The 25,089-nt window shown below is 56.3% G+C and overlaps 1 protein-coding gene across 15 annotated transcripts in view; it reads right to left on the reverse strand.

The window, feature by feature from the left end:
- Nucleotides 1–1,241: 1,241 nt before the first annotated feature.
- SRCIN1 (SRC kinase signaling inhibitor 1) overlaps nucleotides 1,242–25,089 on the reverse strand; it is a 190,538-nt gene continuing 166,690 nt past the window's right edge. For 9 of the 15 annotated variants that reach the window (XM_073326148.1, XM_073326149.1, XM_073326150.1 and 6 more), the window contains 8 exons: nucleotides 24,716–24,959; nucleotides 22,952–23,106; nucleotides 22,700–22,852; nucleotides 21,418–21,546; nucleotides 18,811–18,870; nucleotides 16,525–17,889; nucleotides 10,875–11,012; nucleotides 1,242–6,095 (listed from right to left, as the gene is read on the reverse strand). In XM_073326148.1, coding sequence (XP_073182249.1) covers nucleotides 5,904–6,095; nucleotides 10,875–11,012; nucleotides 16,525–17,889; nucleotides 18,811–18,870; nucleotides 21,418–21,546; nucleotides 22,700–22,852; nucleotides 22,952–23,106; nucleotides 24,716–24,959 — 2,436 coding nt within the window. In that variant the 3' untranslated portion in view covers nucleotides 1,242–5,903. The other 6 variants (XM_073326147.1, XM_073326151.1, XM_073326155.1 and 3 more) reach the window with 6 other exon arrangements.

Raw genomic sequence — 25,089 nt, forward strand, 5'->3', positions numbered from 1 at the left:
CGGTAGGCTGCAGCTGCAATCCCTGTTAGCATCGTTATCATTATTACTTGTCTTGCAGGATTACCCGGCAGCCCCAGTGCTGGCCCCACGGCGCTAGGCGCTGTACAAACACCGAACGCGAGGGCTGGGGGGGGGCTCGTCTGCACTGCCCCACTGGGCTCACGTTCGTACCCGTGTTCTCACGTGACCAGGGCGAACAGCCGGAGGGACTGGCTGAGCGGTACCTCAGGCCCTGTCTACAGGAGGGGCGCCACACCACTGGCATGGAGATGCTTCTAAAAGCGATGGCTGGGTGCCCCCCCCGTTGCTGTAGCAACGCCACCTCCCCAAGCGATGGTAGCTAGGGCAACAGGCGCGTGTCTGAGCGGGGGTGAGGCCAGCACAGCTACGGGGCTCGGGTGGGGGGTGATTTGTCACCCAGTGATCAAGTTTAGATGTAGATGAGCCCCCATGCTGCTGCATCCCCAGCAGGGGCTTCGCCCCTGCCCAATACCAGCCGCACCAGCCCGTTCGTGATCCGGGGCCACGCCCGCTGCTCACAGCACAGGGCCTGCCTAAGCCTCTGCCCGTGAAACCTCCAAGGCAGGGATTTGCATTGCGCCCCCCCCTTTGGACAATAAACATGACGACAGCACCGCAGGAGGGGGGCACTGAAGCCTGAGCCCCAGGTGGGGGTGGGGCAAAGCCGAAGCCCAAGGGCTTCAGTCCGAGGCAGGGGGCCTGTCATCTGAGTCCCGACGCCCAGGCCTAAAGCCCTCGGGCTTCAGCTTTGGCCCCAGCCAGTCTAAGCCAGCCCCGACGCCCCCCCCAGTTTGACAACCGCTGCACCAAGGCCCCTTACGGCGCCAGACCTGACGTCACCACGGCTTGCGATGGTTTTGCTCCGTCGCCGGGCGCGTCGGCCGAGAGCGGCTCCGCGGCCGTCAGGGGAGACCTGGCCTACGGCGGGGACCCCGGCCTAGCCCTCCGCTCGCGGAAAACGACAGGCCGACCTGATCGCCTGCGTGTCACAGTGATCAACCCATCGCGTCAAGCGTCCTGCTGGGCCAACTCGCTTCACTTTAAAGCCCAAGGGAACTGGGGCTAGCGGGCTGTGTGCATGTGACCGGGAATCGGGGCAACACGCCAGTGCGACCGAGCGCGAAGACTGCAGCCCCCTGAGGGAGGCTTTCCGCAGCCTGGTGAGGATTCGGTGGTGGTTGGTCAAGGGGCAGTAACAAAAGACAAAGCCTAAAGGGAAGAAGGGCTATAGAGAAAAAAAAAAAGTGTTTTATTAAAGCCAGACACTCTGATAAAAAAGAAAATAAGAAAGGAAAGGCAAAAGAAAAAGCAACCCTTTGTCATTTGGAATTTTTCAAGTTACAATGATCACATTTCTCACAGAACGATCCATGGCATCCATATAGTTTATACATAGACCTACGCTACAGACAGAAGCCAGAAAAAGATTTTCAAAAACATACAGACTCCAGACCTGTCCTTTACAACCAGCTTTGTTTTGTTTTGCAAAACAGTTCACAATAGAATTCATGCGCGAGAGAGAGAGAGACACACACGACGTTGTAGAAACCCTGAAAACAGCATCTAAAGTTTTCTTTTTTTGTCCTTTCAAAATCCCCCCCACATACAGCCTCAGACGACGAAAGCAAGGGGTGGCATGCAGCAGGGACTTCAGCGAGACATGCGTAACTCGGGTGGTGCCTTTTGAGGTTTTTTTTAACTTTTTCTTTTTTTAATTTAAAAGTCAAACTAAAGTGGGTTTATTGTTCAATCAACACGCTGTGATTGTTGGTCTCACACACAAGTGGAGTGATGCCATGAAAATGACACACACAAACACACACACGCATAGAAGACTAGTCTGCTTAACCGTGGCGGGGCTGGGGCAGGAAACGAAGCTAATCAATATTAAGTCAGGCCTCCAAAGCCACAGCCTAGCGTGGCCAGTCGCTGCCCGGTAGTTAATGGGGGCAACCATGACAGTATTGGCCGTGGCCCCCGTGGGAGGGCCGAGCCTTTGCAGCACACGGGAGGCTGCAGCAGGTCACCTCACGCAGCTGTAAACATTTAAACACGTGCACCTTTGGGGCAGCTGTTCAAAGGCGCCCAAGTCCCCTTAAAAGCCAATGGGAGTTAGGCACCTGGGCCTACGTGCCGCGTGAAGCATTCTCAAAAGCCCCTTGATTTTTTTTCTTTTCTTCCCTATCGCCCAAGACACTCAGGCCCAGAACTTGAAATGTGCTTCGCTGCTGAATGCCCACTGAAGCCAATGGGCGTTAGGTGCGAAAGTGCCATGGAGGCCCTGGGCCTTAGGTGCTTTTGACCATGTTCCCCCCCCCGCCCCCCACCTTGTGCCTTGGGGGGGGAAAAATCTGCCCCCAGATGCAACATCTGTTGCTCATGTAGTGACAGCTGCCCGGGCCCACGAGCCAGTTCTCGCTGGCGCGAGGCCAGGATGCACGTGAGTCACGTACGCCCAGGTGAGGCTGGGGGGAGGGTGGGGGGGGCTGTGGTTTACCTGGGTTTTAAAAGCACCTCGTCCCCTCCAGTGGGGAAGGGGCAGTGCTGGCCGGGGGGGGGGGGGGCTAGCCCTTAGCTGCAGGGGTGGGGGCTATGCTAGCATTTCAATTTTAAGCCTCCCCACCCTTGCGACTCACACGCCGGCAGGAGAGGCAAGTGTGGCACTGGCCCCCAGCAGCAACATCGAGCTGGTCCAGCCCCCTACCTTGAGCCACAATGGGGGGTGTGCCCCCCCGTGGGAGCTGGAAGGCCTTCACCAGGGTATCTGGCCCTCCTTAATACTGGGGGCTCTGCCCTCAGGGTTCCCCCCACCCTGGCAGGGCCTGGGGGGTGGGCACCCGTCTGTCACTAGCGACGGGCTCAGTGGCCACGAGACAAGCCACGACGCTACATGCCTTTGCCGTGGTGGGTTTTTTGGCCTGGCCCTAGCCAGGCTGTGGCAGGGGGTTCAGTGAGCCAGCGGGATGGTGACTGGGGGGAGGAAGTGGGGGGGGGCTGGTGGAGGGCGGGGGCCGGGGATGGGGGCGAGCCAGGAGCGCGCTCAGTTTTGCTAGAATGTTTTGCTTTGGTAATGAAAAATAAAATGAATGCTTCAACTTCCGGCTACCGCTGCGAGGAAGGAGCCCGGATCCGGCTCATCCCGCGTCCCGAAAGGCCACACCCGAGCCTCTGGCCCAAGCGCGTGAGGCCGAGCCGAGCCCCCCCCCCCGGCGCTGAGCCAGCCCCACTGGAGCAGCTGGGTGCCCAGTGCATGGCAGGGGCAGAGGCGCAGAGAGGGGGGTAGGACTTCGTGGGGCTGACACTGACCCGGCCGTGGGAGGAGCTGGCCCTGGGGTGGGGAAGGGCTTGGACAATGCCGGGCAAGGGGGAAATACTCGCGATGTAAAACCAGCCCCTTCTTTAAGAGCAGGGACGGCTCCTTCCCCTCCCTGCCCCGTGGGTGGCGCTAAGTCCCCCCCCAAACTCTGCCTCTTGCTGTTCCTTTTATCTTGCTCCTCCCAGGGGGAAAAAAACGACCCACCAGCCCAGTGTGTGCCTGACTCTGCCTACAGCGTGTGGCCCCCCCAACCTCTTAAAAATTGCTACAAGGGAGCTGGGGCAACTGTAACCGGCTGGGTGCTCCGTTCTAGCCCCCCCACCCCCCCTTTCCCCACTGGTGGCCAGGCCACAGTGGGTAAGAAGCCCGCTTGAGCCCCAAGACTTGGGCTTTAAAGGTCATACTTTACAATTCAGAGGTCGCAGGTTCAATCCCTGCCACCGACACCCTGTCCCGATGCTTGGTGTCACACACGGGCACCAGGGGCTCGCTCCAGATGCATACCAGCCTCTCCCATCGTGCACACAAAATGTAAGCGGGGGGAGGGGAGGAGTGACAGGCAACAGGGAGAGGTCTAGGAAAAACAGGATGGTAAGCTGAGCGTTAGGGTTAAAGCTGCGTTTCTAAAGCAACAATTTCACCAGGGAAGAAGATCCACCCCCCTCATATACCAGACGTGAAGAGAGTTCTTTTATTTCTTCTTCATTTAAATATTTATATATATATATATATTTATATTACGTATATTTTATATATATATAATATGTAAATATATTTTTAAAACAATATAAAATGTTAAGACACTTCACTTAAATGTAAAGAGTTGCTTTTTGCAATCCAAAGAAATTGCATTACGGTTCTTTTTTTTTTTTTCTTTTCTCTTTGTTATTCAAAAAAAGGCCCGTTCTCTTTGTACAAAAATGATCGCCCTACAAAAAAGAAAGAAAGAAAGAAAAAAAAAGAGAGAAGGAACTGAAAACCGGCGATGAACTAGCCAACGAAAGAAGTGATTCGATTCCGTACTCTGGTTGCACATGGTCCGCACTCTACACGACAGCATTTGGGATATTCACACGCACACACAGCTCGCATAGATTCCCCTAGGTATAATCTGTGCTTACATTTTGTTTGTCCAGTGACTGGCCATCCCTCCCACCCCCACCCCACACACGCACACGTATGTATTGTACTTTAACAAACCTCTCCCGTACCTATTTGAGTCCATGGCATGTGACCCTCTTTTGTGCCCATTCTCCGTGGCTCCAGACTGAGCCCAAGAGACCCCAGCGTTGGCCGCTGGACCTGCGGCTCTTCTCATCTCGTTCCCCATCTCCCTCCCTCGGGTTCCTCTAACGAGCCCCAGCCCTTCGCCGTGTTATACAGTGCATTCGTTACAGCCACGGTGCCAGGGCCCGCTCCTCGCCTATTGTACTTTGCATTCTTCCCCCTCGCTCGCCTCCTGGGCATTACAGCCCCCAGGGGCTGCTGCTGGTGAAAACCACCCGCTAGCCCCTGGCGTGTTCCATGCAGCCCTGCCTGACCAGAGCTGATTGCTCTAGATTTCAGAGGCCCCGGTGGGGACTGTCACCCCCCCTCAGCCCAAGGCCCGACCCCCACTTACCCATGAGTCCATGCAGAGGCCAGGAGGTGGACCAGGAGCATTAAACTCCAGCAGCATTCTCAGCCTCCAATTTACACCCCCATCTGGGCACACAGTATATTGCTTAGTACAGTGGCACTCACCCTTTGCCGTGCAGACTAATATGGAAGGGCAGGGAGGTTACAACCCATGATCCTTGCTGGGGTTATGCCCCTTCTCCCCCAGTTGAGATCTAGGGCTTCCAACCTCGCCCCTCCCACCTGCGCTACTCTGTCTTTCCCCATTCCACCCCACTTGCTGAATTCAGCTCTCCTCCCACGTCCCTCAGTCCAACGTCATCAATGCCTGGCAGTATCGGCCCCTTCCATGCCACTCAGCCCCTGGCCTTGCCGTTCAGCATCACACCTCTGCTCCACGCAGTCCTGGGCTGCCCCCGCCAGTTTCTCTCTCTCACTACAGGAAGGAACTGACCAAACCTTTAAAGTGCTACATTATGAAACTAAGATGATGGGAAACCTGACTCCTTCAGGAACTGTTCCCGTCTCATTCCAATTTCTCTACCCGTTTCAGCCATGTCTCTTGGAGTAACATTCTGCCTCCCTGCCACCGAGATGCCCCGACCTTTGGTCTTTCCAGTTGCGAAGCACCAGGCAATCTCACAGACTAAACCCGCTCAGGTGTTTCCCTTGGAAACCCTTGGAAGAAAGAGACAGCGAAGCTAACGCAAACACTGACCCGCTGGCTTCTTGCAAGATGAGCCCTGGCGGCCTTCAGTACAGCGGTGACCTTTCAGCAAGTCAACAATCAAAAGCCCAGCGGAAAAGCTGCACACACAGGCTCCAAAGTCAAAACACCACTGACCCATGAAGACTTGGCTAGAGGACTGCAGCACAGTCTCCTACAGGATTAATCACAGTTACAGCTGTTTAAAAACTTTAAGGAAAGAAAAACGGAGTGGCAGCAGCATTAACAGTCAGATCGGCGGGTTTCTGAGACGTCTTCAGAAGCCGCTCCCCCCCCAACACCCTCCCTTCCCCTGTCAACAGCCTTCTGCTTTTGTTCTGGTCCCCCTTGAACAAGGTGTGGCAGGTTCTGGCGCCGCGCACCGTCGTCGTTGCTTGAAGCTCGTGAAACGGGCGGAGTGAAGTTCTTAGCGCTCTTAAATAAACAAAAAACGCCAGGGTGGAAAAAAGGAGGTGTCGAGAGGGGAGAAAAAATAAAAAAACCACCAACAAAAAGAACACCAACAACAACAACAAAAAAAAAAAGAGAGGAAGAAACAGAAAGTGGCAGGTCGGCCATATTGGAGCAGGAAGTGAGACAGAAGGTCGGCCACAGTGGAGCAGGATGCGAGACCGAAGGTCGGCCATAGTGGATCAGGACAATTAAAATAAAAAGCTAGAGGGACATCTGGTGACCTTTGAAGTTGCCTCAAGAAGACAGTCCAAGGGAGGAGTGTAAGGAAGAGAGAAGCCAGGCCCCAGTAAGGAGGAGAACAGTTGAATGAGAAGTTGGCAAGGAGCGTTAGAATGAAATGGATGAGTTCCTTGCCCCAAAGGAAGTCAATACAGGGATGGATGTTCTGCCAGGAGTAGTTTTTTCTGAGACTGGACTGGAAGTCTCACTCAGCCCACTAGCCTCTTTAGATGATCTAGCGGCCTAGAAAGAAAAGCAATATTCAAGGAGGAGGAGGAGGAGGAAGGGGGTGGGGGGAATCAAACAGTTTTTTGTTTTGTTTTTAAGGAATTTGTTCAGAAGCAGCATTGATTTAGGCCTGAGGTCGAGCAGCTGGGAAAAGGTCCACACCACAAACAGAGCACGAGATGATCTGGTTCCACGGGTTACTGGATGAGGGAAGGAGCATCACCAAGAGGAGAAGGCGAGCGAGAGACAGAGAGAGACAGACAGACAGACGGACGGACACACACGCACACAGAGAGGCAGGCAGGCAGAGGGAGACAGGAGAGAAAGGTCGGGGTAGGGGGGAACAAGAATTGAAATGTTAGACTGGGCATGCACGGCATGTTAGAACAACGCCTATATTCAAGTTAGCTGCATCACAGCTGCGTGGGGGAAAGCGGGATTTCCAGGGGGTGAGGAGCGGGGAGGTGGCTGCAGAGGTGCTGTTTATCAGAGCTGTCCGACAGGGGCAAACGAAAGAGATGGTCGTGCACAGACGCTTGTGAACTGCGGGGAGCATCGCTTGGCTGGGGAGGGTGTTCAGTGACCTGTGTTGGGATCCAGCAGCTTCAGAAACCACGGGTGGTGGGGGATAGGGGTAGGTCCTCCAAAAACGTGACTCTGCCCCCCGACCCCCACCAAGCTGGGTTAGCCTAAGCATGGGGAATGAGGACAGCACCCCAAAACTTTATGAAGCATTAACATAGAATAGTCCACGTTGCCCAAGTGAAGCTCCCGGTGAGGGACACTGGTGACTGACAGAGCAGACGTGAAGGGTTTTGGCAGCTCTATGTAACCTGCTAGGAAAGAGGCAAACCCACAGGTTCTCTTGCAAGACCTTCCCCCTCCCGCCCTGTCCGTAGATGGAAGGGGAGAGAGGTCTGCTGTGTCGCTGGCCCCTACATGCAGAGAGGAGCCGGTATGACCAAGGCATGAGGAATGCTTAAAGGTGTGATCCTGAAGGCAATGGAAAGCTTCCCTTTGACCACAGCAGGCTTTGGGGCAGGCTCTGGCGGAGCAATAGCTGCATGGTGGGGCCCAAAGTGGGGCTTCACAAAGCGTGTGACTCTCGAGGCGGTGGGGGAAAGGACTTGGGGAGCCACCGAGCTTCTGGCTGAGAGAGATGGTGGGGGGAAATCAGAATAGGGCAAGGTCAGGCTGGGTCTCTGCAAAGACGCCCCCGTGGTGCGATGCGTTGGGTGCAGCCTCTGGACGGCACCCTGGACATTTTCCAAGCCGCCTAGATGACCTGGGTGCCAAACTCCCATTAATTTGTGGTGCCCTATAATGGGATTTTTCCCAAAGTCAAAGGGACTTGTGCACCTAGCTCATTTAGACGCCCTACTCCAAACCCCTTTGGTGAGTGTTTCTTCAGCTTAACAGCCCATTTATACTAAATCAACAATTTTTGCAACTATAAGAGTTAAAAAAAAAAACCCTATATCAATGCTAACGGTGGGGCCGTTATTTGCATGTGCGTAGCGAGAGGTTGCCAGAGAACACACCGCCCACAAGCCTGGCGTGGGAGGGCGAGATTTTCTTTGCTCTATACTGTAATAAAACGAGCAATGTCTTATGACACCCCCGCTCCCTCTCGTGCTTTTTTGTGATTCCCCAGGAGGCTCCTGACCTGCCGGTGGAGAAACACTGCCTTAGACAGTTGCCTTAATCACAGCCTTGAAACCCTGGATTGGCCAAGGCATGAGGAAATGTATGCGAGGGTACAATCCTGCACCGGCAGGCAAATGGAAGAGAGGGTCTAGGAGGTCTTAGGTGTCTGTGGCCCTAGGTATATTCTAGCATCTAGAGAGGACAGAAGAACGTAACAGTGGCCACACTGGATCAAACCGATAGCCCAGCGTCCTGTCATCCGACGGTGGCCAGAGGCATGGTGCCAGGGCATGATGGTTTCCCTGCCAGCTACTCTGGTCTGCAGTGGGGTGATGGGGTGGGTCTAGGGTAACTGCCTCAGCGGTGTTACCTGTCTGTTCTCCATACCTAGGGAGGATATCTCCCCTCCCCTCCATGCCCCAACTGCAGCTCCCGACTGGTCCTTCTGAGTCCTGTGTGCCCAGCAAAATTCCCCAGGCCAGGCACAAAGGAGTCAGGCGCCCATTGACCGGCAAAGGGACGCAGGCTCCTCACGCGGATCTGTGCCTTGGAAATCAGCCCCCAAATTGTTGTCATGAGAACAGAACATACTAAGGGATTTGGTATCTGTGTGGGGGACACCCCTGCTTGTCATGGGCCAGTGTAACGCTGCAAGCTAGACTGTAGGGGTGGAGTGCAGGGAGTCTGGCCACGCACAGACATCCCCACCCTGAGGAAAGAGCTCAACAGCACCATGGCGGGCTGGGGGCTGCCTCTCGGCGGGGAGCCGGCTCTCCCGGGAAACGACAAACAGCATCTGTGCTGGGCTCTAGGAGTGCGGACCCCGGTTAGCACTGCAGGAAGTGTGGGTGGGGAACGTGCAAAGGAAGCAGCTCAGATCCTTTCAGGGATGGGTCCATTTTGCTCACGAGACGTGGCCCAAAACCCAGCGCGGCCACGGCGGCCAGGCCAAGGGAGTGGGGGAACCCGCCCTTGTACCCACTGGGTTTTGTTACACCCGAACAAGCAAAATTTGGGATTTTTCAGGAGGATTGGGGGAGGGGTTGAAACACAGACTGCAGGGTGGGGGAGGGCGGGACATCAGACAAGCCATCCCCAGGGTGCTGTCGCTCAGCAGGGACAGGGACTGGGGGCCAGGAGGCTAGGGCTGGCCACTAGTGCTGGGGGCAATCGGGCATAAAAGGGGTGGGGAGCAGGGTGTCATTCAAGAAGGGGAAGGGCGGGGGCGGGGGAAGGTTTAAGGGCTAGAAACTGGCTTTTGTTACCTTGCCTTGTGGCTTCAGAAAGCTGGACAGCCACTGTGAGCACGGTTAGCATCGGCAAGAACAACAGAAGCAAGTGAACCCAGCTGCACGCTCAATGCTACCGCAGACAAGCCCGCGTAGAACGGGGAGTGGGGAGGCGCCCAGAGGGTGGGGGGGGGTCTACTCCAAATCTTCATCCAACTGCCCTACAGCCTCCCGGTGCCCCACCCCCTTTGCCCACTGTCTCGCGTGTCCCCCTAGGAAAGAATGCGGTCCCAGAACTGCTGCGGAGGTTGGAGCCGCGAAACCCCCACAGCCTACTGCAGAGCCGTGAATGGGCCCAGCTCTGGGGCTGTGTGTATCGGGGGAGCCTGCGGTGTGCTGGGCGAAGATGGGTGGGGAGCAGGATATCTGATGGGGGCCGGAGAAGGGAGAGAAACAGTCTCCCCCACACCTTTAGGAAGCATCCATTGGGGTCTTGCTAATGGAGAGCACTGGGCGTGGCTAATGTTTGTGGGCGGAGTCTGGAGTGGGCGTCAACCAGCTACTGATTCCTTGCCGAGCTCAACGGCAAAGTGCTCTGAGGTCGGACTCTGAAAACAGCCGAGCCACCAAACACCTCGTTCCACAGGAGAGTCTCCCCAGCTTGAGCGTTAGCTCCCCACCCCACCACCCCCGGCCATAAATCCCCGCTCCTCTCCCCAAGCGGCCTGCAAAGAGCCGCACGCACCAGGAGACACCAGAGGAGAGCGCCTCCTGTGGACAAAGACTGGGCCTACCCGGCATGGCTTTGTGGATCCAACAGCAGATTCAGGGACCCACAAGATCACTTTGTGGGGAGCACTGAGGGTGGGGTGGGGGGTTACCCATTTGCCATCATGAGCACGATGGGCTCTGAAGGGGCTTTAAGCCTGTCTAGGATCTAAGGTTAAAGTGATCCATGTCTCTCCTTCTTAGAAAAGGGTGACTGATAGACATGGCCCTCCCGAACCGATGGGAGGAGGGTGGAAATGAAGCTGGGGCAGGGAGCTCGGGGGAAGATGCGAATCCTACTTCAACCCTCACACCACGCGAGACATGAGTTTGCTGGTCTCAGCTCAGTGCCCAGTTTAATGCTGCGGAAGCCGTCGTGGTGGGGGTCAGCAGAGCCGATTGCACATCTCACCTCCCCCGAGTCAGCTGCCTCCCCCAGGTACACAGATACCTCCCCCCCTCACCTGTGGCAGGCTCCAGGAGAGTAAAAAGCAGCAACAGAAAATTTGTGCTGTCAGATCGCACAGGCTCTCGGGCAAGTTTCTCCCACCCTCCCCTGCAGACGTACAGAGACAAGCAGGGCTCCTAACCAGTCTTTGTGTCCCCCTGCGGCTAACAGAGAGGAGCGGCTGCCCTAGAGATAAACTACCTGCTGTGGTCCCTGGATCCGCATGTATTCCATTCTCTGCTTTATGTGTTTGCTTTTGTCCGGGCTCGCCTGCTGGCTCTGCTTCAGCCGGGAGGCTGGATTCACCATCTTCATGGCTGGAATGGAAACGCCGCCACTCTGTTGAAACACATGGGGTTGGGGGGTTAAATCCGACGCACGAATGAGCCAACCTAACGCTTGCTCCCGTTCCGGGTGTGGGAGGCAGCTGGCTGGGGCCGGCCAGCAGCATTCCCGGCCTTGCTTCCCGGGGGAAGATCTTGCAGTGGTTTGTGAAGGAGATCCAGAGGCCCCCTGCGATGCCCACAGGGGTGAGATTTTCATCAGCGCGCCGCACCGACCTACCCCGCATTGAAATCGGTCCCTCAGTGGGAGCAGACTTAGGCCAACGTTACGGCCTAGATCCTCAAAGGTATTTAGGGTCCTAACTGCTATTAATTAGGGGCCTAAACCCCTTTGAGGATCCAGGCCCAACTGCTTTAGAAAAGCTCACCCCTAAGTGGACTGAGTGGTAAACGCAGCCCCTCTGGTAAGGGGGCCGGCACCCACTTTAAGGCTCCTCGAGAACAGTGCAATGGGCCCGCCAGCATATCTGTGCCTGGGTTTGCTGCTTTTCACTAGTAGGATCCTCCCCCCACGCCCCCAAGCCACGGGCAGCATTTCGGCACAGCAAGACTCTCTCCAGGAGAACCTTGCTTTGATCCAGCCCGGCTGTGCCAACCCATGGCTCCTGGCCCGGAGCACTCTTGGCAGCTCCAGCCTTGCCAGCTCTTGCCATTTCAAAGTCACGTGAGCTTTGGTGTTTTGATCAGCGCCCTGGCTCCAAGCGTCACAGCATGAGGAGAAGATCTGGGCTTGAAACAACGGGAGGCAGCAGACTGATGTTTGAAATCATGACCCCCTCCCAGCGGGAGACTAAAGGCTCAAAAGCCACAAGGCAAAGACAAAGAACCATGAATGTAACATTAAAAAAAAAATCCAACAATTTTGCTGGGCCTGGCTCATGATTTTTGAACCTCGGGGAGGCCCGTGCTGGCAGTGAGGCCCATCACCGCAGCCTCAGACCCAGGCAGCACGGAAAGTGTGGGAATTTCTGGTCGGGAGCCAAGCTTTGCTCATGGCCCCAGGTCTGTAACATGGAGCGAAACCAAAACCCTGGCTCTCCACACCCCCAACTTTGGGGCAGAATGTGCCTTGGGAAGAGGGTTCACCCTAAACAGGAGGCGAAGGACAGAGATGTCCAAAAGGCAGCACACTTATGCAGTTACCACATCCTTACTCTCCATCAGAGAGACAGAAAACAAGTGAGTCTTAAGGAGCCTTCTGGTGTTTTGGGGGTTAAATTTCTCTTGGGGGCAGGTGAGCCCCATGAGATTCTCTGGCATTGGAAAAGCATCCCCTCAGTACTGCCCCACGCTGGAAACAGGCCACCGGAGCCTCTGCCATGCAGCGCCCGGCCTTCCAAATGACTTCACTGCACTTCCCAGTGAGTGGGGGGGCTTGTTTCCCAGCGGGCTGCAGATCCACCCGTGATTGTGACAGCCACACCCACACAGCATCCCTAAGCACCTCGGGATACAAATTAACCAAGGACCTGACGCTCTTGTCTCCTGGGAGTCTTGTCTCCTGGGAGCGTGGACGGCAGATGTCCGAGTGCCGAGATTGGGGGAAGAACATGCCTGGGATTTCAGAGGAGGAGAGGACCTGACATCGGAGTGGAGATACAGCCCCTCGGGCACCCAACTGAAGGGAGTGAGTCCAGATTTACTCCAGAATCTGGCCTGGAATCTTTCCTCTCAAGTGTGGCGTGCACCACCAGCAGCCCCATGAAGAAAGCACAACGATAAAAGCCAATGTGCTCACACGGGATTGCCTGGAGAGGCACATGAATGCTGAGCACCCACAACTCCAGCTGAGGACATTGGAAACTGCAGGTGCTCAGCACCTCTGAAATCAGGCCCTCGATTTAGGTGCCTAACTGTGGAATTGGGTGCCTAATTTTAGGCATCCGGGTTAGAAATTGTTGGCCAAAAATCCGTGCTTTTGAGATGGGCCCAAACCTACTCGCAGAGCCAAATACCCTTGTACTGCTGGGGAGGTTTGAAATCCAAGCCTGGATCCAGCCCCCACATTTTGCAAACAGCTCCAAGCCCAATTAGATGTTGGAGCCAAAAACCAGGTTCCAAAAGTCCCTCGACTTTGGGGGTTTTTCCCCAAACCTGGATGTTGACGCTGCAGCCAGATCCCATCTTCGATCAATAACTTGACTCCCCCCCATGTTCTTTCCACACCAAGATCACCCTAATCCCCCTCCCCTGGAGGGGTCCCAATTGTACACACGGTTTGATATGTTCTGAAATGAACAGGAAACTTCTCAGCACAGAAGCGTTTGCATTGTCGGTCCCAGGATAGGAGACAGATTTGATTGGAACAAGCTCTGTTGGCGAACGAGACAAGGTTTTGAGCGTGCACGGCGCTCTTCTTCGGGGCTGGGAAACGCAGGACAAGCTCTGTGAACGCTTGTCTCTTTCTCCAACAGAGGTTGGTCCAATAAAAGATATTACCTCGCCCACCTGGCCTGTCAGCACATTCTCATCAGGTAATTCCGCAATGCAAACAGCAGGGACTAGGGAAAAACCACTGAAAGCAATGGAAAACCGAAAGCAGAGGGAATGCATCCTGGCTCGATGAGAGGATGCATGTGAAAGCGAAAGAAAGAGAGCTGCTTTGAGACAGAGGCAGAGTTCCAGGTGGGAATCATGACGGTGGGAATAAAGCAGTTTTTATTAGCTATCCACATACAATTTGAGATACAGAAGCTGGTGAGAAGGACAGCACAAAGAAAAGATTAATCTGTAAGCAGACAGAGGTCCTGTAACTTGGGTGGATATCAAGGCTGCGCCCAAGGAATAGCTAGTAACCGATCACTGCAATCGTTTGCCCCATGTAGCTCATTATTTTTTCCTGGAGTGCGTGCTAGCATTCTAGCCATGTGCACACAGACTGACTTTCTGGTGCCTCTTCCAAACTCTTCCATCCTGCAACCTGTGCTCCTCTCTCCAAGTTCCATGCAGGTTGCTACAGTTATTATGGAAAAACACGAGCAGATCTGGGACCAGCTACAATGGATGGCACAAACAGGGCTTTGTAAAGGAATGCTGAGCAGGATGTGCGCTGAGCTGAAATTTAGGCCAGGCCTGAGCATCCTAACCCAGGAGCTGTAAATGGATGAACCATCATTTCAATGACACAAAAATCAGGCCCATGACACTAGATTCAGCAGAGTAGTAAAGGGGTGAGTCTAAATGGGCTGTACAAGAGAAGTGCAGTGAGCACCGATGGGTGTCAGCCAGCCAGCCTAGAGTAAGGTGAGGTGAGTTGAGCCGCGTTGTTCTAGGGAGCAGCCTGCTTTCTCTCCCTCTGGTTTTTGGGCTCTTGTGGGTTACCATTCTGAATTCTAAGATTTAAAGTCGTGCTACACTGCAACCTTCCAGCAGGCGTATTTCTGTTTGTGGCTTAGTTCTCTGTGTGCATGCGGTGAGCATGTAACATTTCCCAGCTATGTTCTGGTGTCCATTGCAGTGATTACAGATAGGGGTGACCTGTTATGATTTGGATCTGCGTCTCAAACAGCCCAGAAATTTAGGGTGATCGGGGGGGTGAATTTTCATCTGATTAGTGACCGATTCAGCCAAACCCTAGCTAAGTGGCCTCCTGTTTCAAGACCTTTGTTTTGTGATGCATCCAGGCAACCAGAGATCCTGCTACTGTAGCGATAAATAAAACTTGCGGGCTTACTTCTCATTTACACTCAGGATTTGTCTACACAGCCATCAGAGATGTGACTGTCGCTTGGGTACATAGCAGTGACGCTGTGGCAGCATTCAAGGGACCCTGGGTAGCTAGCTGGTGCTGCAGCAGTTTCACTGTTATTCGTACCTAAGCTAGCTGAATTAAAGCTAGCCCGCATACGTCCATACGAGCTGCAATTGCCCGACTGCAGTGTTCGCAGACCCTATGGTCCCTTTACACCACTCCGTCTGTGTAACCGGAACTGAAGTGGCAGCAAACGACAGCGACATCCATTTTAAGTCCCGTTTACGCAGGCGCAGCGATGTCAAGGGGCCTTAATGTAAACAGGAACCAGGCCCGGTATAATTGCTACAAAGGGAAAAGGGATTCATTCATAAAAGCGGAGGGTTAACAAAGGAATAAGCTGAGTTCTGACTGGCAGAGTTCTCCCGCCCCCTTCTCTCATCAGCTATTCAGCAAGAAGCCTGGTCCTTGCAGATTCCATTTGCAACCAATTTGGACAGCTTCAGGAGCTCAGCTCTGTGATTTAATTAGGAGAAGCATCTGCCACTTAGCAAGGCCACTTAAAGTGCAGTTAGTTAGAAAAGTGAGAGACACAAAACTCTCCATCCTTTTACTTACAAATGGAGGGGATCTAATGTGGCGTCCCTGAGGGTACGCCTACACAGCAAAGAAAAATCCGTGGCACTGAGTCTCAAGGCCCAGGTCAACTGACTTGGGCTCGCTGGGCTAAAAGGAGCCATGTAGATGTTCGGGCTTGGAATGGGGCTGGGGCTCCGAGACCCTTCGCGCTTGCCGGATTTCAGAGCCCGGGCTCCAGTGTGAGCAGGAACATCTTCTCTGCTACTTTTTGCCCCGAAGCCTGAGCCAGGCTCTGAGATTCAGTGTTGCAGGTTTTTCTTTGCAGCGCTGACATACTCTGATTAACACAATACAGAGCAGGGGCCCTTTAAACTGGACCTGATCCTGCCCTCGATCCCACGGGCATGAAACTGGAATAACTGCACAAAAATTAATATGGTTACTCCAGATGGACACAGGTTAAGGTGTAAATTTCAGCAGAACTTGGCCCTTAGCACTCAACATTTGGGGCTTACTCCTATGCTAAAATGACCCCCCAAACCTGCTGCTAAGGCCCTGTGTGGAATGTCTCCCTTGCATTCTGCCTTCTCTTCCTGGATCTCTCGGGTCCCCCCATTCTTATCTGGATCTGATTTTATTGCCTTGGGGTTAATCAGCAAACTTGACATCCAGCCTCCAGCTACAGTTTGAATTTGCACTCAGCAGCCAGCACTCAATTTCCAAAGCAGAGGGGTGGCCAGGGTCTCGGTGGCTAACTGGGGCCCGACACACTCTGTTCGGTACTTGTTTCCAGGTCTGTGCCAGGCCATTAAGCCAGTCACCCCTCCCCTATTGGATGGCATCAGAATGCGGGTGCAATGGATGAAGACTGCTGACCTTGGTCTAATTCAGCGCTAACATCCAGCGGGGGAGAGGGGGAGGGAGGTGTAAAAAACCCGCCCCAAGGCTCACGAGAGAAACACAGAGAGAGATGCCAGGCGGGCCAGTTTGCTTGCAAAGGGCCTGCTGCCTTTCCAGTTCACGTGCCACCAGTCTCCATTATTTCTCCGCCCCGTTTGCCTTTATTGCAGGGTCTGTCCAAATACCGGGGGAAGAGGAGGGGAAGTTTTTTACACCTCGGCTCTAGGGGAAGCTGGATTCTCAGGAAGGGGGTGGGGCCGGGTGGAGGCAGAGGAAGAGAAGGCATCAGATGGAATCCGAGCGTAGAGCACAACAAGAGGAATAACAGAAAATAAACCTTAGGACTGTCGAGCAGAAGCTGCGGCTTGGGTAGCAGAGGTGGCTTGGTCCCGCTCAAAGATGACCTTCTGGGAGCATCAGCCTCACCCTGTTCTGAATCCGTGGTCCTGGCACACCAGCAACTGTGTTCAAGGTCCCCCAAGCCCTCCTTTAGCCCACTGTCATCCTGAGACCCCAACTGTCCTAGCAGCTCTCTCCGAAATATAAATTCAGCTGATGGGTGAATATTGATTTCATTAATGGTCATCTCCAGCTCACGGATAGTTTCTTCAAGGCTGTCCAGTCTTTGGTATGTGCATTCGCAAATCTCGTGGCTGCTTAGGCTTGCAAAGCCGAGAGGAGACATGTCCTCTTTGGTTTGGCCTTCTAGGTCCAGGTCGTGCTCTCTCTCTGCTGGGGACCCTCCGGTATTCGAGGCTGCCTTGGTCTCCTCTCCAACCGCAAATCGGTCTAGCGTTCTCTGTCCAGAGGTGGCGCTATGCTTGCTGGATCTTGATGAAGCACTGATGTGCTCCTCAGGAGGCTGTATCGTGAGTTGTTCAGACACCTGGTAGTTTGGATCTTTGCCTGGGAAAGATCTTGGTCTTGGCGTTGGACACTTTGAGGCTGGACAGCTAGTGAGGTCTTCCCTTTGCGCCTGCTTGCTAGCCTCACTGGGGTCTTCTGAAGTGGGGGGCATCCTCTCCAAGCTTGGATTGGTTCTCCTGGCTTTGGGTTCTGTAACATTGCCATGAAATCCCACAGCCGCTTTAGACCCTTCGCCTTCGTCAGTGACGGAGACCTTCTCGGAACCCACTTCAGGGTCCGTGGCTTCTTTCAAGAGATCGATGAGGGGTTTGTCCTCCACACAGACAACTGGCCCATAGGCCATAGTCTCGCAGCTGCCTTCCTCTCCGGCGTCCAACGTCCCAAGCTCTTCTCCTGCCAGAAGGGGGTTCCCTCCATCCTCTGACAGAGCCTGAGTTGGGGTGTTTGTCACTAAGAATGCTATCATTTCTCCTTCTGGAGCGCCTCCAGGCTGGACAGGTGAGGCTTGGCTGCTTCCAGGCACCGACAGAGCCTGCTTTAAGAAACCAGATGGCACCCGGATGAGAGAGGTTTCCTCCCTTTCGGCCTGGTTCTCAGGGCTGCTTGGCAAGAGCCCCAGTCCCTCCAAGTTTCTCTCTGTTTCCGCCATGGCCTGTGTAGGCTCCACATGTGGAGATCCTTCCATTCCCACCTCTCTGTCGCTGGAAGTGCACTGACAGCTGCCTGTTTCTGCAGCCACCTCCAGGTCTGCTTCCGGCGAAGCCAGGTCAGGCACCCACTCGGTGAGCACAATCTGAGGGAGGGGGATAGCTGGGCTGGCTGGAGAGGCCGATTCCTGTGGAGAAAATTCAGACCAGTTAACAGCAGGTGGGAAGTGGGAGAAGTTTACCATGCAAATGAAGAAAGCTGAGTGCTTCTTAGAGGGTATTCCTGCCTAGCTAGGGCTGCCAACCTCACAATCCACCCACTGGGTCTATAATCCCAGACTATCCAGCCACTTCTGCAGTCACCTGAGCGCTGGGCCACGCCTGACACAGAATAACTCAAGAGGGAGGGCTTGGTTTCAGTAACCCCTTTGGGCAATGGTGACTTAGGCACCTCTTGATGCCTGGACTGTACAGTGCACCTGGGTAGGTGAGAGGAGCCAATGGGTGTTAGGCACCTAACCAGCATAGGTGCTGCCCTGGGGAACACGTAGCCAATGTGCTGTTTAAAGAGCCTGCCAACAGAGGTGAAATCAGGATTAAAGACGCACTACAAAGGTGATGCAGTGGGTCGCGGGTCCCCACAACGAAGAAATCCGCAGAGAAGGAGTTGATTTGGCCTCTATCCTGCCCGATACTATTACATTAGAACATCAGAAGGGCCATGCGGGGTCAGACCAATGGTCCGGCTAGCCCATGGTCCTGTCTTCCGAAAGCGGCCACTGTCAGATGCTTCAGAGGGAATGAACAGAACAGGGCAATTATCCAGTGGTCCATCCCCTGTCGTCCAGTCCCAGCTTTTGGCAGTCAGAGGCTAGGGACACCCAAGGGGTGTGTCTCTGACCCTCTTGGCTAATACATTCTGGAGGCAGAGGGGCTTGGGGACCCCCTCTGCCCCCCCCCCCCGAGCTGTGCACTGCAGAGAGGCAGGTGAGAGAGAAGGTGTTAGTGATTTAACGGCTAGGGGATTCTGTGCTAGCAGGACTTTCTTTGTCTGGAGCTCGGAGCTATCAGGGGCTCCGCCCAGGCCCCCCACCCCCCGTAGCGCTTACCTGGACTGACGGCTGGCGCCTGGAATCTGTTCCAGCATCGGGCTGGCTGGCCGCTGCAGCCTAGTGGCAGAACAGGGCAACAAGACGGGTTATTCTGCTCCTCCCACCTGGCCTGGTTGGGGCTGCCCCATTTCCTGGAATTCGTGGCGTGGGAGCGGCCCCACGTGGGGTGCCCCAATGCAGCAGGTCTGATTCTATCACCACCCTCCGGGGTTCTAGGATCCAGCAGAGGCAGGTGGGGGAAGGAGGGGAAAACGGCAGGGCCAGGCACCGACATCCAGGACCAGAGCTGGGTCTGAGCCAACCCCGCCCCAGGATCTAAACACCCCTCCCAGCACCGGGGCAGCAGACAGAGGCAGGGGCAGGGGCTGGCTCCCACTGGGGAGCAGCTTCCACACCGCCCCCACCCAGCAGCTGGAGAGTCAGCTCCCCCCATTCCCCACTCGATTTGACGCTGGGCAGAAAACGCAGCACAGAGCCGCCAATCTGGCACAGAAGGGGAGCGCGGCTGCTGGGGTGAGGGAGAGGGACGCACCGGGAGACAGGATTGCAGTAGAGGGAAAGAGAGCGACGCAGACAGAGAGGGGCAGCGGGAGAGCCGGGGATAGCAAAGTGTCTCCTTTTGGTGCAGCAGAGCTCCTCGGCCACCATGCTGTGAGCCGTGGGCCTTGCCAACGTCTCCGGTCAATAAAGGGTGAGGTGGCAGATGGGCGCGGGGTGTGTTTTGGGACGCTGCACCTCCCAGCACGGAGCCAGGGGTGGAGGGGGAGTCACAGGGTTGGTTTGATCTGACCCTTGTTCGGAGGGGGGCAGTGGAGGAGTTGATCAGCCGTGGGGAGGGAGAGCAGATGCCCGAGGGCTCAGCTGACCCAGCTGTTTGGGTTGCAGGCAGGACTGGCTTCTTGGACTGGAATCCGCCGGGAACCGTCTCCTTCACAGCTCCAAAAGGAAGGCCCGGAGGAGAGTTACTCCCTGCAGCAGCCTCCCTGCAGCCTGGAGGGCCCCAGCTCTCTTGCTGGCTGGCTGGATCCCCAGGGCGTGACGGCTCTTGTCCTGGAAGGATCGTGGCCAGGGTTCTTGGGTAGATTCCCACCCTGTAGATTTCTACCCTGGTCCCTTTCCTCCGTCTCTTCCCCACTCCCGGGCTCGTTGGTCCAGCTCCCACAGGCCCATCTTCTCCCCTCTCTGACTGGCAGCTGTACCCTCTGCCCCCCGACTCTGTGTCACGCCCTCTTTGGCTTTACCCCCTTCCAGCCTCCTGCTTTCTGTGCTCTCGGCTGCCATCCAGCCCTCATAAGAACATAAGAATGGCCCTTCTGGGTCAGACCAAAGGTCCATCTAGCCCAGTGTCCTGTCTTCTGACAGTGGCCAATGCCTGGTGGCAAACAGAGACTAGGGACACTATCCCTGCCCATCCTGGCTAATAGCCATTGATGGACCTATCCTCCAGGAACTAATCTAGTTCTTTTTTGAATCCTGTTAAGGTCTTGGCCTTCACAACATCCTCTGGCAAGGAGTTCATAGACTCATAGAGTTTAAGGTCAGAAAGGACCATTATGATCATCTAGTCTGACCTCCTGCACAATTCAAGCCACAGAATCTCACCCACCCACTCCTGTAACAAACCCCTGACCTGTGTCTGAGCTACTGAAGTCCTCAAGTCTAAAGACTTCAAGGGGCAGAGAATCCTACAGCAAATGACCCGTGCCCCAGGCTGCAGAGGAAGGCGAAAAACCCCCAGGGCCCCTGCCAATTTGCCCTGGAGGAAAATTCCTTCCCGACCCCAAATATGGCGATCAGCTAAACCCTGAGCATGTGGGCAAGACTCACCAGCCAGACACTCAGGAAAGAATTCCCTGTAGTAATTCAGATCCCACCCTGTCCCTATCTTGTATCCCATCTAGAGTTCCACCGGTTGACTGAGTTGTGTGAAGAAATACTTCCTTTTGTCTGTTTTAAACCTGCTGCCTGTTAATTTCATTCGGTGACCTTGGTTCTTGTGTTATAAGAAGTAGTAAACACTTCCTCATCTACTTTCTCTACATCCTCGGTCTTCTTCTCCCATCCACACCCTACCTAGCGGGGCCATCGCAGGTCCAAACCCCACGCGAGGCGAGTGCAGGATGCCCCCAGACCCTGTCCAATGGGGAACCCCAGGTGTCTCCTGCCACTGGCCACCTGGCTAAGCCCCTGCACAGCTCGGACCAGATCATGCGCCGGGCGTGGCCATTGTCCCCAGTGCACGGCATGCATCGCCACCCAGAGCCCTTGTTCCAGTGAGGCATCCCGCATGCAGCGATGAGCCCGTCCATCCCTCGCCAGTGACCCCCCGCACACACACCCGTCCCCTGCCCACGTGGGTGCAGAGCCTGGCCCCTCGGGGCAGCGCCAGGTTCCGTTGCTCTGGTGGTTAGTGCCCAGTACCGTGCTGTATAAGTATAATCCGCGCCAGCGTCGGGGAGTGATGCGGGGGCTGTGCTGAGCCATTAGTTTGTTAATCCAGAGAGCGCGTGAAAGGGGGGAGCAGACAGGAGAGGCGGCTGGGCAGAGAGGCAGCGGCAGCCAGCCGGGTGGAAGAGGGAGTTGCGATCGGGCACAAGCTGTTACCTTCCATCCTTCGGCTGCAAGGGCGGCCCCACTGGGCCACAAGTCTGCGGGAGCAGGGGAGACGGCGGCTGCGAGCCGGTCGCAGCGGAACTTGGGGATAAATGGGGAGCCAGAGCTTCTCTGAAACACCTGGGGAGTCAGAACACGGTGGGTTGTGCAGTGGAACTAAAACGGGGGGGTTCGGAGAAGGAGCCCTGGGCCTGCTGTTCCCTAGCCTGGCCTCAGCCTAGATGCGCTGATGCCAGCTCGCAGTGGGCGAGACAACGGCTCTTCTCAGCTGTGCGCTGATGCCGGGGGGTGTTAAAGTGACAGCTGGAAACCCGGCCACAGAGACGGGAGTGTGGCTGCCTGCTCCTCCCCTGGAGAGACGCGTGCCCTGCGATATCCGGCCTGTCCCCTAAGGACGGAGAACCCTGGCCCGGCCCGGGATGGGGCCTGAGGGGAAGGCAGGGTCCCTTGTTGCTCTGATTCTGGGACAGGGAGCTAGTTTCTCCTGCCTGCCGCTCACATCATGGCCTGGCTCATGCACTCCCCTGTCACTCGGTCCGATGGGGATGTCTGCAAACGGGTTTCAGGCGGGGCTGGAGGCCAAGCTAGAGACTCGGTGGGGTTTGGACCAGGGAACCCCAGTGCTAGCCAGCCATAGGGGAACTCAATAGGACCCAAGAAGCATCCTGGACATCTAGCCCTCAGCTCCACCCGACAAGTGGAAATGGCGCCAGCTTTCGGGGGAGATTTCCAGTGCCCCCAGGACACAGCGTCTGAACAGATTGTTTCAGGGTACCTGAACTTCAGGGTTTCCGTCCTGGGAGCGGGGAACCCAACTTACCCCTCTCTGAACCTGGCAGAGCTTCAGACCACCCCGCCAGGTGGGGCTACACTCCAAAACAGGATGGAAGCCCGGAGCGAGAGGGACGAAGTCGCTCTGCCAAAGCCTGGTGCCCCTGCCCACCCTGACCCTGCTGGGCCCCCGCAGGTTCGAACCCACTGACTGCCAGTGAGCCCAGCTATCCCTCCGCGGAGCCATGAGCGGAGACACAAGGACCTGACCACTACCCCCGTTACAGAGTGAACTGATTGACTGCCCTTCCCCAGTGCCTCCCCCAGGGGGCAGTGCTTCCTTGTATGTGTGCCAGGAGCCCGATCCTGCTTCTGGTGATGGCAATGCTGCTACTCCTGAGCGAGTGCAGGATCGGGCCAAGGGCGGCGGGGGGTGTTGTTCTGGGCAGGGCTCCCGTCATGTGTGTCCCTCCCCACCCCCCCCGCCCCCTTCGGCGCCCACCTCCAGCTCGGCGATGATCCGGTCCTCCTCGTCGTCGTCCTTGATGGCTGAGGCAATGATGGGTGGGGTGGACGCGGGCCTGGTGACCTCCGACACCGTCCGCCTCAGCTTCACCTGGGGCTTCTGGGGCTCCAACTCCTCCGACTCCGCCTTCTGCAGGGCGAGAGGGGGCGGGGGGGGATCATCCCTGGGCGCCTGAGGCCGGCCAAGGCCCCTGCTCCCCGCCCCCGCCCTGGGGAGCCCGCCCCATACCTTCATGAAGCTGGAGTCCTTCTTGCTGGTGACGATCACCTCACCGGTGCGGGTGGTGGTCAGCCCATGGGAGGAGGGGAAGCTCCGTCGAGGAGGGGGGGGAGGCGGCGATTTCGAGGGCTTCTCAGTCCGATACCTGGGGACTGTCAGCTCATCTGGGGAAAGAACCGGGCCGTTAGGAGCAAGGCCCCACTCTTCCCCGATCCACCCCTCCGGCCCAAGCCAGGGATTCTCCTACGGTCAAGTGGGGCGCAGCAGAATCTCCAGGGGTCCACAGTTCAGGCATGGGGCAGCCCAGCTTTGGTGTTTACCCCACCTATGAATGTGCTGGTGCAATCAAGAAGGACGTGTGCTCTTCGGGGCGTAAGCGTGATGGGAAACTCCCGGTGGCTTTTGCAAGAGGGCAGCGGCTTGTGTAGGACATGCCGATTGCCTCCGTCTCTGAGAGCTTGAATGCGGACCCATTTGGGTCAGGTTACACAGCCCCGGGGACTTCACCCGTAGGCCCCAGCGCACGGTTGGCCACACAACTGGCTCCACGGAGCCCGATAGGCAGGCATGCTGCTCGGGAGAGGCCTAGGGCTGGGCTAGGAGGGGGTCAGGGATCACGGGACCAATCCTGTGAGGTGCCGAGCGCTCTCAGCAACCCTGGAGGGTGCTCAGGTCCTTGCACGAATGGGGCCCTGGGTGCATTAGTAGATCTGGGGGCACTGTGAGCTCTAAAATTCAATCCACATTACAGGCAGGAAACAGAAACATAACAATTCCCATACCCGGTGCAAAGCCCTTACAATAAGGACCCGTCGGTTAAGGCAGCAGGTAAACCCTCCGAAGCTGCATTCAACCCCCCTGATGCCAACCCAGCTGAGTTTCTAGGTTCACACGTTTTTCCTGCACGGAGCACGGTTCTCCACCAGGGAGCAGCGCGGCGCTCAGAGCAGGGTCAGGCTTGCAGCTTGGAAGAGTTGCCAGGCGCTGGTCTGAACTGGGGATGGTCCTAGCAGGCGGTGGGGTTCCCAACAGCGTTGGGAGGGAGAGTCTCTTGCACTGCCCAGGCTGGCCAAGAGGGGGCACTGCAGCCTCAGCCATCCCCAAGGTCACTCTTACAGCTCTGCTACTGCCGTGTGTGTGTGTGTGTGTGTGTGTGTGTGTGTGGGTGTGTGTGGGTGGGTGGGTGTGGGTGTGGGTGTGGGTGTGGGTGTGGGTGGGGGTGTGTGTACGCGTGAGCGCGCTGCTCAAACTTTTCCACGCCAGGGGCCTCCTGGGCAACTTGCCGGGAGCCCACAGACTGCAATTGATTTGCGCCACTTTTTAACGCCAGCCCTGCAGGGCTACAACCTGCCCATGCTCATGTCCCCCTGGATCCCCTTGTGGCCGAATTCACCAGCTGGGAGTGAGCAGAATCACTTAGACCACACGGCTCTCCCAGGGCTGATGATAGAACCCAGGCGTCCTGACCCCAGCGCCACACCCTCCTCTAACTAACTACACCCCGCTCCCCTCCTAGAGCCAGGAACAGAACCCAGGAGTCCTGGCTCCCTGCCCCCCTCCCTGCGCTCTAATCCCACTTGACCCCACACCCCCGCCCAGAGCCTGATAGAGAACCCAGGAGTCCTGACTCAGTGGGGGTAGCAGAGAGGCTGAAGAGGGGTGCGGTCAGGGGGCGCGACTTGAGAGGGCACCTTCAGAGCTGACGCAGGGAAGCGTTACGAAGGGCACCCTGGTTTCTGACCACCCCATCCCCCGCTCCTCCCTGCCCCCTACCTGAGCCCCTGCGGCCATTGGGGTCGATTTTGGCGGTGGCTTTCTGTGCGTGCTGCGGCTTGGGGGGCTTGTGCTCAGGCGTGGAGGCGGCGCTGCCGGCGGCCTGCTTGTGCTTGGCGGCAAACTCCAGGTCGGGGATGGCCTTCATGAGCTCGGCCTGGGTCTCCTCCAGGAGGCGGTTAATGTCCTTGGCGCTGTATTGGGTCAGCGCCGCCCTCTTCTCCTCCCAGTCCCGCTCGGCGGCCTGCCGGCAGAAAGCACCACTCGCTGAGCTCGCATGGGGGGACGGGCCGGGGGAGCCTTCCCCGTCCGTGGGAACATGTGGCACCGTGGGAGGATCTGGGGCGCTCGGCTCCATCCCCAGCTGCACAGAA

This window comes from Lepidochelys kempii, chromosome 27, assembly GCF_965140265.1.
Source record: "Lepidochelys kempii isolate rLepKem1 chromosome 27, rLepKem1.hap2, whole genome shotgun sequence".
Lineage (NCBI taxonomy): Eukaryota > Metazoa > Chordata > Testudines > Cheloniidae > Lepidochelys > Lepidochelys kempii.